The 12,880-nt window shown below is 41.8% G+C and overlaps 1 protein-coding gene across 1 annotated transcript; it reads right to left on the bottom strand.

Moving 5' to 3' along the window:
* Positions 1-317: 317 nt before the first annotated feature.
* hs3st5 (heparan sulfate-glucosamine 3-sulfotransferase 5) lies at positions 318-3,175 on the bottom strand. The gene is made up of 2 exons (XM_022770224.1): positions 3,069-3,175; positions 318-2,108 (listed from the first exon to the last, which is right to left on the bottom strand). Exons 1-2 carry the CDS (start codon positions 3,173-3,175, stop codon positions 1,178-1,180), a joined length of 1,038 nt encoding a protein of 345 aa, XP_022625945.1. The 3' UTR covers positions 318-1,177.
* Positions 3,176-12,880: the final 9,705 nt, after the last annotated feature.

Genomic DNA, 12,880 nt, shown 5'->3' with positions numbered 1-12,880 from the left:
TATAATCCTGCATACTTCTTCTTCTTCTTCTTCCTCTTTCTGCAAAAATTTAGACGAATAACTAGTCCCGCAGCTTTGGGGAAAAACCCAGACGACCCAGCAAGTCAAGTAACCATGGTAACGTAAATACCCAGATATGACGGTGGCATCAATCTTCCTATTGGTTTCCTGAAATGTTAAATTATTCCTTTTAATAGCAAAAGATGAACAACAGCACACAATAAATCAGTCGACAATGTTTACATGTTCTTTTAATTTAACCTTTTTTTTAACAACACACATGATACAGAATGAATATTTGCACAGAAACAGACAGATTTCGTTAATCATCTTAGAATAAGCAGTTGGTTTGACAAGAATCATCAGAGGACAACTTTATATTTTTTTTCAATATGGCTTTTTTTGCCAGGTATTTCGCAAACCAATGAAAAATCTGTAGGGGAAGAAACAACGTACTTACAATCAAACACGAGCTCAAGTCTGAAACGCTTTGAAGGATTTAAAATCAGACTCATTCTGATGATCCTTTTTTCTGGATAATGATAATATCTTGGGTGAGAATTCGAGGTCACCCTCTAATGGATTCATCACAGCATGAATTAGGAGGAAAATGTGGTGAAAAACAATATGAACAGAAGACAAGATCCTATAATGTTACTGTATAATGGCATCTTGATTGCACATGCAAGTTTTGGTCAAATAAACAACATGACGGGGAACAAATGAACAATCTTGTTGTTTATGAGCTGTCATTTTGTCGTCTTTTATGGGGTTTCATCATGAAAAAAAGCATCACACTTAAAGCTTATCTTAACAGCATGGATGTCAGTGTTTGATAGTCCCTTTAAAAAGCAACAAAAATAATCTCTTTAGTTAATCACAGTTCAGTACTGGTTCTTTTCTTCATTGACAGACAGGTGAATGAATTGGCAAGATCAAGTGCTTTGAACTGAATCTTTTAGTAAAACCAGTCAAACTGTTTTTGTTTTAATTAAATAACACACATAAAAACAAACGTACATCAAGTTCCTCTTTATATTTGGTCACACTGTCGCTCTTGTATTAAATTCAGTCAAAGTGCTATTAATATCTTATGAGATCTCATAGCGTTTAAGTGTTTAAAAAAAACAAACAAACAAACACCAATCCAAGGAATCTCAGTGAAGTTCAAAGCTCATCACGGCCAGTTGAATGTTCTCCCAGTGATCTGGTAAAACTTCTGATTGAAGGGGTGAAAGAACTTCTGCAGTTTAGTCACCACTGACGGGTCCACCTCTGGATGGATGCGGCCCTTGCTGCCTGCCAGGCACTTGTTGAAGACAATGTTAAATCGCAGACAGTAGAATCCCCTGGTGGCGTTGAAGTACAGGTTATATTGGCTGATCCTTGAGGGAAGGTTGAGGAAGCGCTCGACGAGCTGCAGCTCGGGCAGCGGGTCCGTGATAAGGCGGTCCCCGTCCACGATGTGGAACTGCTCCACGGGAAAGTACTTCAGCCAGCGCTCCAAATGTTTGGTGTAGATGCTGGTCCGGACAGCTTTGTACTTTGTGTTCACCTCACAGGTGTTGGCGTCGATGGCCAGCTTCTCAAACTTGTGGTAGGTCTTGTTCTTACGCTCCTTGCCCTCCAGAACTTGCGTGTAGTCGGACACGGCTCTGGTGGTGGGCTCCCGGACGATGATCAGCAGCTTGATGGAGGAGTTCATCTTGAAGATGCGTTCAGGGACCTCCTCTGTGATGAAGTAGGCGGGGCTCTTCTCAATGGTGATCTGATGAGGGAAGGAGAAGGGCATTTTCCCTCTGTACCAGTCGATGCCCCGGGCGTAGTTTTGGTCATTGTCAAAGAAGTGGATCTCCTGTGAGGCCTTGACCACCGCTGGATGCAGGTTGAGCATCTCCAGCAGGGCCCGGGTGCCCCCCTTGCGCACCCCGATGATGATGGCCCGAGGCAGCTGCTGGACCAGGTTGTGCAGGCGGATTTGCTCTTTGGTGGCATTGCCCTTACGCAATTCATGGAGCAGGCCACGCTTAAACTGCAGGGTGCGGAGAGGGATTTGCTCTGGCTCAGGGGGGGTCAGTCTCCTTTCAATGGGGCAAATAGGCTGAAGCCTGAAAGAGAAAAACCCAAAGAGAAATTAAAAAGACACTATAATAACAAATAAAAACAAGGATTTTTTACTTCATGTGCCAAGGAATGTTTGACTTGGCCCAGAGGGAAAGATTTTATTTGGGCTGATTTTTTTATGCTGAAAACCCAGAAAGCAATTAACAGACATGATTTGTCTTTGAAATTAATTTAAATCAGTTTCTAGGTGCTGTGCTCTCTGCCTGTTCAGCCATGATTGCTTTTCCAGTCTATAATGCAGCATGTTTACATGAGATATTCAAAGTCTTATTTTTCATTTGCACACTCAAAAAAAAAAAAAAAAAAAAAAAAAAAAAAAATCTACAGCATATCAAGTAACATACGTCTATTACTGAACCTGTTTTCTTTAAAGGTCCCATATAAGGTCTCTGTCCATGTGTAGTGTGATTATAGATCAGGTCTAGCTTCTATATTAATACTGTGAAAGTATCAAAGCCTCAGTCCACAGAGAAATGCACACAGCCTGTATTCAGAAACTGAGCCTTAAAACCAGCCGTCAGGACTTCTGGAACTTTGTGATGTCACAACAAAGCAGTCACCAAGCCCCGCCCACCTGGACCCACCATCCAAACCTTGCAGGATTTGGTTTCTCTGACTGTTTTACCTGAAATCTGAATATTCTTATTGGATCACTCAGAAAACAGTCAGCCAATCAGAAGAGAGGCTCAGAGCCTCCTCTCTTCTGATTGGCTCACCAACCTGTTGTTACTAGAGCTGCAGAGAGAAGCCTTTTGGTTCTTAAAACCACAAATATATCTTCTAATGGATCAACACGTCAAATAAAACACAGAAGAAGAGGAAAATATGGAGCTTATATATATACGTATATAAAATATATAAATAAAATAAATATATACCCGGACAACTCAAATTACTTAAAATAAACATGTAGCATTTCTCCGGATGTGACGGTGGTGACTCACCTATCCAAGGTCCCAACCCTGGCTACGAGATAAAGGACACTTCCAATAGCGAGGCTGCCCAGAACGAAGAGCTTCTGTCTCAGCAATGCCTGCTGTTTGAATAGCATGGCCCTCCATCAATCTTCAGGACTGCGTCTTCAGCCTGCAGAGAGCAGAGCACATAAACCACTAATCACCAGGGGAAGAGAGAGACAGCCTAATGTTTATTAACACACACTCAATCAAGTCTTACAAGTGATTAAGCCACACTCACACGCCTGAAAAGTGCTGCAGTGCCATTAGACGAAATGCTCGCCCACCAACCACCACTTTGTTTCATTTATATATTTATTTATTTATTTCTGACGACTCCAGAATCAGATTAGATCCAATGTACAGGCCCAGCTCTGAGACAGGAGTGTGTGTGATGTGATAACGCTTCATTTTGAAGCAGTTCAGTGGAAAAAATCTTTTAATAGAAAACATTTCAATGGAGAAATGATCTAAGTCTCTCATGAATAAGACCAAACCTGACGAAAATCTGCTCTCCCGATTCCCATACGGCAAAAACAACGACAAATACAACACATTTTCTTCTCCTAATGAAGATGCTAACACTCCTGCGTTTCATATTCCAGTTAAATTTACTTCACCAATTTAAATACACGTTTGCTTTTTTGCTTTATTTTTTGCCTTTCGTTTTTTTTATTTTGCTATTTTCATGAATCTATCCATCGCCCTTTCTCCCCCTTCTCCTTATTTTCACATCACTTTTGTTGCCTGTTGCCTCTGACGCCGTTGGCCTGAGGACCCTGAGGACACTCCCCCACCCCCACCTCCACCATCACCACCTCCCAGGGGCCACGAAGAACCACACCTGTCAAACCCCTCTAACCCTCCAGCTCCCCAAACCCCTTTCTCAACAGATCTTGTTTTTCCTTTTCACCTCCACTTTCCACACACACACACACACACACACACACACACACACACACACACACACACACAACTTTGTCCTCTGTATTTGTCATTGTTTGTAGGTTGTGTTGTGTTCACCTTTGTTTATCCACCTGCTGTGTAGTGTTATTTTTCACAATAAAGACGGGAAAATACAAAGAGTTTTATTTTGAAAACTAAGTTTATAAATAGCCCAACTACGTCTGTTCAAGCTGGAGGTTGTTGCACAAGTTAAAGCTGCACTAGTCAATGTTTTTTTTGCCTGTTTTAAGCTAAGTGTTTTGATTAGTGTTTGGTTCATCTCTCTCTCACTGACCTTGTTTCCTGTTTTCTACACTCCCTGCTCAGCACCTGACAACAGAGAGACACAGTTGGCGACCAGCCGGATTGGATTAGCCAGGAATTAGGGGCGGAGTCAGAAACTGCCAAGATGGCGACGGTGGAGCAGCTCACCCTGAGTTTCGAAACAGCTCTTCAGAAACCTGTGGGTGACGTCACAGAGGCTACGTCCATTTTTATTTCCAGTCTATGGTCTTAACACCTATACAACTTGTGATGGCGAGCGTGTCGGCGTGTCAAAGTCAAACATTTAACCTCCTTTTAATCATGTTTTGATCTTCTTCATCTTCTGAGAAAATGATCTGGCTCTTTATCTTAGCTTTAGCATTTGTTTATGTTTGTTTTCTTCTTCAGACATCCCTAAAAGTCTTCAGGCAGCAGGTTCAGATTAAGACTTTAAGAAGAGAAACTGTACAAATGGTCGCATTATGTTAATGCCTGTTGCTCTTTTGACCTTCAGTGAAAAGGCAAGAATGAATCTCCTCCTCCAAGAGAGGGCACTGCATCCTTTTATACAGACGGATGAATGTTTTTGTCTCTCTCTGATTAAAGAAAAGACTGTTTTTTTGCAGATCGATTCCTGCATCTGCAAGCTTACCACAGTGTGACTGGGTAAATCACATTATGGAATAACAGATCTATACAGAAGTCATCGCACTATTACAAAAGGGCCAATTGCACTCTAATCCAGCCTTTAAAACTGCCTACCATTACCAACAGAGCAGATCCTCCAGAGCATCTCATAAACAAGTAGAGAGGGGTTCTGACCCCGGTGTGACTGGAAAACATTTCACTCATATTGCCTCGTGGTGACTTCTGAAGGGAGACCAGCAGAGCAATCGCAATTTCATCAGTCTGACAAAGCAGAAGAATAAAGCCAGTTAGCCGGGGGCCGGCCCTGTGTTTGCGGAGTCCCATTTGGAAAAGAAATGTTTTTCATTACATCCTGTATCTCTGAAACAAGCGGGAGCGATAAATTCAATGGTCTCCAATGGAAATAAAGTCTGTTCAGTATTTTCTTTCAGCGGCGACACACACACACACGGTTCTGATAGTAATGTAATCCACTTCTTTCAGGGCGCGTCATTTATTTCAAGGTAATGAGTTCATATTATCCAGCATGTTTTGTTTTTTTTTCTTACGTTTAAAAAGGTGAGAAAAACTTGCACCCTTGGTTAATTCAGGACACTCAGGTGCTTTTGCTGCTACAGTCTGACTTGAACTGGTGTGACCTGGGACCAGTTTCACAAAGATATTTCAGACTGGTCTGTCGTGTTGGTCCAGTCTGAATTTGCTAAGATTGACTAAATTTAAGCCAAAAAGATTTGACACCTTAACCCCAGGTTAATTTAGGCCTAAGACCAATGTTACCATGGTAACAAGAGAGAGAGCAAAGAGAAGGGCAAGAGTTTTAGAGACCGCTGAGATTTTTTTCCAAAACTGATTTTTCTTTTTATTGTTTCACTCTTCATACACTATTGAAACTGTTGAATTGTGTTGAATGAATGTTTATTTTTTAAAGATCTTTTTTTGGTTTTAAAACATTTAGAAACATTATTTTTTAATGTATTAATTTCTTGGCCCACTTGCAACACCTGCTCCTTTTTCTCATATTTTTAATTTTTGAACGACATGACCTTTAAAATACTGAATATCAAACTTAATAGAGCCCCAAGAGAGACGTACCTGCCGGGCCTAGTCACGCTTGCTAAGCTGTGATTGGACAGTCAAAGGTTTAGCCGACAGTAATGTCAATTAAGGCCACAGTAATGTTCAGCAAAACTTAGAGAGTCTTGTTTTAAAGACTAAACAGTCCAACTCATTAAAATGGAAACTCCTCTGCAGGCTATAGACAGAGTGTTTGACCTGCAGAGACTCAGCAGCTCTCAGCAGACACTAATCTGTTGTTCTAATAAATACAGAGTACCACTTTCTGCACATTATGTATGACTTATTTATAAGCATACATAGAAATTAATCGTTTGCCCTGTCAAGGACCTACAACCAGAAGAGCTGTACCAGGCCGTGAGCCCGAGAGGGCCCTCGTACAGAACGATCCATTATGGAGCAGTTTATTTTCATAAACTAAGCACTGGGCCAAAAGCCACTACTTTTGTGTTTGCATATTTAACTCTACCACACAACAGAGAGAAGCATTCACATTACTTCAGGGGAGCACTTGAGAAATGACACCCCTGCTCCTGCCAGGTAAGATCACTCGGGAGAGGAGAGTGTAGAAGTGATTTATCTTATCTATAAAGCAGATTCTCATACATTGTGACCTAAATAAACTTCTGCTGTTTTCTCCTCGCGGGGCTTCAAGACACTGGAAGGTTTTGATCGAAACAACAAGAGGCGAGCAGCATCGCCGGAAGAGAGGAGAGGAAAAAAATGTTTTCCACAAATGTGAAGCATGATGCAGTGAGCACAGAAATGCTCAGCTAGGGAAAATATGTCTGTAGATGGGTTAGAGTGAAGTGCACTGTCAGGAATAATCTGGGGGGGGGGGGTTCTCCCTGCAGAAGATGGGCACAGGGCGTCTGATCATAAAAATCAAATAGGACGTGAAAAGTTTTTCACAGTGTGGATAATTTTTTTTTCTGTAAGGGGAGCTGACATGAGTAAATAGTTAATGTAATCTGTTGTGGTTTTCTACATGCTGAGAAGAAACTGACAGGTAACTCATCTCTAATGCAAAATGTTCACTGCATCCTGTCCCACTGGGGCTGAAAGATGAAGCCAACATGGAATTGCAGTTCCCTGAATGGCCACTTGAGGCGCCAACTTTACAGCAGAAATGAACATGTCAGTTTTGGTCTCTAGAGCTTCATGACAGCTGTTTATACAACTCAGCTGTTTTTGTTCAAATGTTTTACCAACACCAACAGTAACTAACATACTCGGCTCACATCCCAGTAAATTCAATGGAAACACGGTGACTTTATTTCATAATACCACCGACAAAAGTGGCGGCTGAGGGGAAATTTTGACCTGATGATGGTGCTAAACACGAAATCATCAAGAATCATCCTCTGGGGATCATTAAGCTTCGTACTAATGACGATTAGGAAAGTCTGACCAACATCACCATCTTCATCGCGGCTGTTAGATAAAGAAAAGTCACTTTTTGTGTTTGTCAGAAATGTAAAAACATCTGCTCCCAACACTTCAACAGTCACATCACACACAGAGATCACACTTTTTCATTTTCCCTCAGCTCAGCTCCTGACCTCCACGTGTCTCAGATCACCTCTGCTTCCCTTCACTTTGACCACACAAAACAGGAACGAAATGAAAAGCGGGTCATTTTCTCGCCCCCCCCCACACACACACACAGTTTTGACTTGACACGTGTCACAACTGATCAATCATACATCAGCTCACAGCCATCTGAGCTAATGGGCTGAGACAGAAACCACTTACAAAAGACACTGAGCAATTAGAGAATTGCTGACTGGCCTTTTTTTTTTTCTGTGTAATTAAAACACTGCAAAGCACTTCTGTTTACAGGCCTGATAACAAATATAATTAGTTTCCAAATCCTGGAACATGGAATATGTGAGCTTGATAAAAGAAAAAAGAAAAAAAGTGACACAGCACAAAAACCTGTTTAGTTATTAAAGCACTTGGTGCGTTGTGCTAATAATCTGCGCTGCTCTGTTCTCATTTTTAGACGAGTGCACGAGGGCACTGGTAAAAATAGACGGCTGCAGCTGAGCTATTACATTCCTTCATGTACTGTTCATTCACTGTATTACTGAAAACACTGTTGTTGGAAGAAGACAGCCAATCCCTTTCAGTCTCTCACACACACACACACACACACACACACACACACACACACACACACATCGACACACACACATAGTGTAAACTGTGGGGCCTGGGGACTCAGCAGCAGCAGTAACAGCTGGGTGGTGTGACAGGAAGACCTTAGTGGGGGCTCATGCTGTATTGTGTCCAGATCTATCAAGTCACTGAGGCTTTGCTGTTACTTTAACAGAGGGCTATTTTAATGTTAGCAGAGGTGCACAGCATGTGGGCAGACGGAGAGGGACATTAGAGAACTGAACGTTCATGTTTCAGTCAGAGAGCTGGTCAGCAGTGATTGGCTGCTTCCAGAGTTCAGTGCTGCTCGGGTCAAAGTACAACTTATTTGAACTTTTAGCGCAGGCTCCGCTTGGTGCACCTGCGGACTGTAAAAAAAAAGAAAAAGATGGACATAGTCTCTGTGACGTCACGCACGGGTTTCTGAATAGCAGGTTCTGAAGCTAAGAGTGAGCAGCTCCACTGTCGCCATCTTGGCAGTGTCTGACTCCGCCCCTAACTCCCACATAATCCAAACATGGGCAAACTTACCCACCCCTCACTCAAAGAGGCCACGCCCTCAATTATACGTAACTGAAAGCCTTAATAAAATGTAAACAGTTGTCATGAAGGAGGAAATTAGCTATGGAGACCAAAACTGTTCCATCACCTGAGTGATGACAGTAAGATGACAAAAACGTTTTAAGGCTATATTAAAACAAAATGCGTTTATAGACGTTAAACTGCAGCAGGGGAAAATAAAATTTAATATTAATTTAATACTATAAGTAATAGGTTACTACATTAATGGGAAAACAAGTTAAATATCGTCTTGACATTTGCAAAGACATGAGCAATCGATGATCGTTCTGACGAGCAACCCTAGTCTGTACTTGTTCCAGGACACGACTAAGTATGTTTTCTTTCAGTCAGACTCATGCACTATTGTTTGAGATGATTTCTGTGCAACTCAACTCAAGTCTTTTAGAAAGCTGTAGGGCGCTGCCACTGCTTGCCTGAGTTTGCTATTCCTCTCTTTGACAGAGGTGGTGAAAACTATGTTATCAAGAGCAAAACACAATGGATGAAAATGTGAAAATAATAATAATAAATATAGACTGAAAAATGTCAGAATTTTCCTCTGTTTGAATCTTTGATAGTTGTGGGGACGGTGCATTAAGCTGACTGTTCGTCTTGTATTTGTGGAGAGAGCCGGTGTCTATAAATGGCAGCCACCAACAGCTTCCACTTCACACAGCCTTACGAATGTTATCCTCTGACAGAATTGGTGCACGTTCCAAAGCGATCAAAGAAGAAGTTATTCAGTCATCAAAGTCATTTACATGTAAGGAAAAAAACAAAGAACAAAAACAAATAATATGCATTTGTCTCTCTGATGGTGAAAATAAATTCTCCAAACTTTGATGGAGACAGCGGAGCAGAGGCAGTACACTGCAGCTCTTAATGCTGGAGTTGAGTCAGCTGAGGACGTTGTGGAGGGAGAAGAGAGACGGGGAGAGGGCAGAGCATTGATGAATAATTCACCACTATGTGCTTTATTATTGTTATTGATGCACAAGGGAATGATTCTGCTGTTCGGCTTAGAGCTCCAACCTTTGCCGACCTCCACTCCACTCCTCTAAACCACACGTCCATTTTATGATATTACACCTACATTATTTATCACCCATTGCTACAGATCCCTCAGTCTCCAAGTCTATCTGCCGTCATCCCACCCCCTGACACTCTGTATTTTAGAAGAAACACTGAGGCAAGAAATAAATACAGGCACATGGACAGTAAGCATCTGCACATGTACATCTTCCTATACCTCTGCCTATATTTTCCTGCACATACAGCAAGGTCCATCAAAGTCACAAAAACTCTCCTCCAATATACCACCATATAACTCAAAACTTTTTCAGATATCGGCAGGTAATCGTTGGGGTGGCATCTGAGTTTGTTACAGGTTATTGTGTATAGTCCATCAGTGCAAAATAACCACAAATACTGCATAAACCAAAGAGCATTATGATCATCTTTGTCAAAATAGTTCTGTTTCTGTTCTTTATACTTCAGTAAATTACATGACACGGGAGGAGGGTATTATAATTTGTATATTTAAAGCCGATTACTAAATAATTCTATATGTGAACATCTATAAAATGTGACAAATAAATAGCTAACCAATAATACATTAAGCAAACCAAAACAACTCTCTCTGACCCTGGTTGGTTACATATTGTGATTGGATTCCTATGTGCACCCCGAATGACAGGCACACAGAGAGAGGTCTGGTAAAGACACAGACGAGGACAGTAAAAACTATCAGGATTTTTCCTGCAATTTCTCATTAAACAGATAACTAATTGTCTCAAACCTAATTAGCCCTTTTGGTTTACAGGTTCTACATCTCTAAGAGACTGAAGTGGCTAAACACTAAATCAAACAACAAGCCTGTGAGTGTGTCGCACACAGCTGTGACACGACAACAGACGAACACAACAACAGGGAGTGAGTGTCGGACTGAACAGACAAATATCTGGCTTTACTCCTGACTGCTGTGTGACCTTCAAAGACCGAATAAGACAGCAGACATAAAACACTGAGCGAGGGAGACAAACAGGAGGACGTATCCCCGCAAGGTTTTATATACACACACACAAACACACATACATACATACACACATACCGTGTGCATGCACCCTACACACAAAGACAAACACAAAGACTCTCCTCTGAGAGGTTTCGGGTGAATGATGAGACATAGCCTTTCAAGTGGTGTGAGAACATACATCTGAGTACATGTGACTTCAAACATTAAACTGTCAAAGTGTCATCATGCTTTTTGAACAGACACCAAACGGGAATAAACACATTCCAAAAATAGGCCAGGAAAGAGAAGTTACCAGAACTGCACTTGAAACAGAATCATGTGTTTCAACCACACAAACTAGAATTATCTCCTTGCAAGTTGTACGCCTCTGAGTTACAGCATTGAATAATGGCCAGAAGTGTTTTTGCCGAACATCATGGTGTCACAGTGAAGTTGACCTTTGACCTTTTGGATATAAAATGTCGTCACTTCATTCCATCCTACTAGATATTTGTGTGAAATTGCGTCATAATTAGCGTATGAATTCTTGACTTGAATGGGAAAGTGTGTGAGAACTTTTGACTGGTACTGTATCACAAGAACATGAGGTCACCGTGACCTTTGACCTTTGCCCGCCAAAAAGAAGTTCATCCTTGAATCAAAGTGAATCTTCGTTTTATTTGAAGTGTTGATCCATAAGAAGATATATTTGTGGTTTTAAGAACCAAAAACCATCTCAGTGTAGTTTTACATCTCCTCTCTCAGGCTTCTCTCTGGAGCTCTAGTAACAACAGGTCAGTGAGCCAATTAATCAAACAACACATGGACATCTACATATATAAATGTTTGGGACCTGACCTAGACAGTTTATTTTGTGTATTTTCCATCACCACAAAGTTTATGTTTTTAGCTCTGATAATCAAGTGTCTGATGATAAAGTCTGTCCAAGAAATTCACCTGAACTCTCTAACCAGCTCAGCCCTGCTCTTGTTCTCTAAGCACTTCCATCTGTCTTGTGATGTTCTATTTTGAGGCCGACACAATCGTGTGCTGCATGTCACATCTTTGCCTGTATCACTGTATATGGTGATAACTAACAAGATTAAGTAAGGAGGCCTGTTTTTAGTTTTACAGTTAAGTGCACTAATGGGATTTGTTAGTGGAGGGCATGTGTTATGGTGAAGAGGGAGGTATAGGAGAGATGTGTGTGTGTGTGTGTGCGTTACTCTCTGCTCTCTCCACCTCTTGGGTAATTCTGAATCACATCAGGTAGAAACATCTGCTAGCAGAGCGGTCTCTGGAGCAGCTGTGTTCCTCTAACAGCTGGTGAACCACCAACCCCCCCCGCCCCCCCAGAGAAGAGGCTGCATCCTCACATCCAACCAGCTCCCGGTTCTCCTCAGTTTCCTCCAGCTCTGGAGCAGCTTCCTGCTCCTGGCCCCACAGACAGACAGACAGACAGACAGAAGGTGCTGTCGGGCCTCTGAGCGCCGCCTGTAGCGTCTTCACTCAGTCCCCAGTTGACTCTGCAGCGCCTTGCCTCCACGGCTTCAGTTCATCTGGTTTTCTTCTATTACCCTGACATGCTGTTCCCCACATTTGGGCACTGCAGCCTCCCCTCGCCACCTTCCTTCCAAACACCGTGGTCTCGACACTGTGCTGTTGTGATCGAGCACGGCGGGCTCTCAACCAGGAAATTTAACCACCTGCGGAAGTGGCTTCATCTTGAAGAGACGCTATCGCAGGAAGTGTTATTCACATCTGTTTCTAACATTTATGATTTATTATTTTTCAAGTGTTGAAATCAAACAGTTGTGATATTTTCAAGTGTGTGGAGGAGCTGCTGCTCTTGGTCAGTCAGGGGTCACAGCATAGAGCCACTGATTTAATCAACTGGTAAATGAACATACATTGATTTTCTATGGAACAGAAATTGATGTTTTGAGCAGGTTTGTCGCCAAATAACCTTTATCTTACTTGGTCTTCCAAGTTTTGCTACTGATTTAACTGAAGCTGAAGATTATTTTTGTTATCATTAAGTTAGGTAAAAAAAAAAAAGATTTGGTAACACCTGCTATAACAAGAAGCATTAATGTTCCCTCTTCTGTCCTGTTCTATTCCTCCTTCACAACAG

Source organism: Seriola dumerili, unplaced genomic scaffold (genome assembly GCF_002260705.1).
Source record: "Seriola dumerili isolate Sdu_G_001 unplaced genomic scaffold, Sdu_1.0 BDQW01000025.1, whole genome shotgun sequence".
Classification (NCBI taxonomy): Eukaryota; Metazoa; Chordata; class Actinopteri; order Carangiformes; family Carangidae; genus Seriola; species Seriola dumerili.
Note: the sequence above shows the minus strand (reverse complement) of the source record. Positions and strands in the feature narration are given on the sequence as shown.

What these genes read in the sequence shown, in the direction of transcription:
- hs3st5 (XM_022770224.1), bottom strand. Translation starts at nt 3,175, where the DNA reads ATGCTATTCAAACAGCAGGCATTGCTGAGACAGAAGCTCTTCGTTCTG. An exon ending in AGGGTTGGGACCTTGGATAG is followed by an intron (nt 2,109 to 3,068) that starts GTGAGTCACCAC and finishes TTTCTCTTTCAG; the next exon opens with GCTTCAGCCTATTTGCCCCA.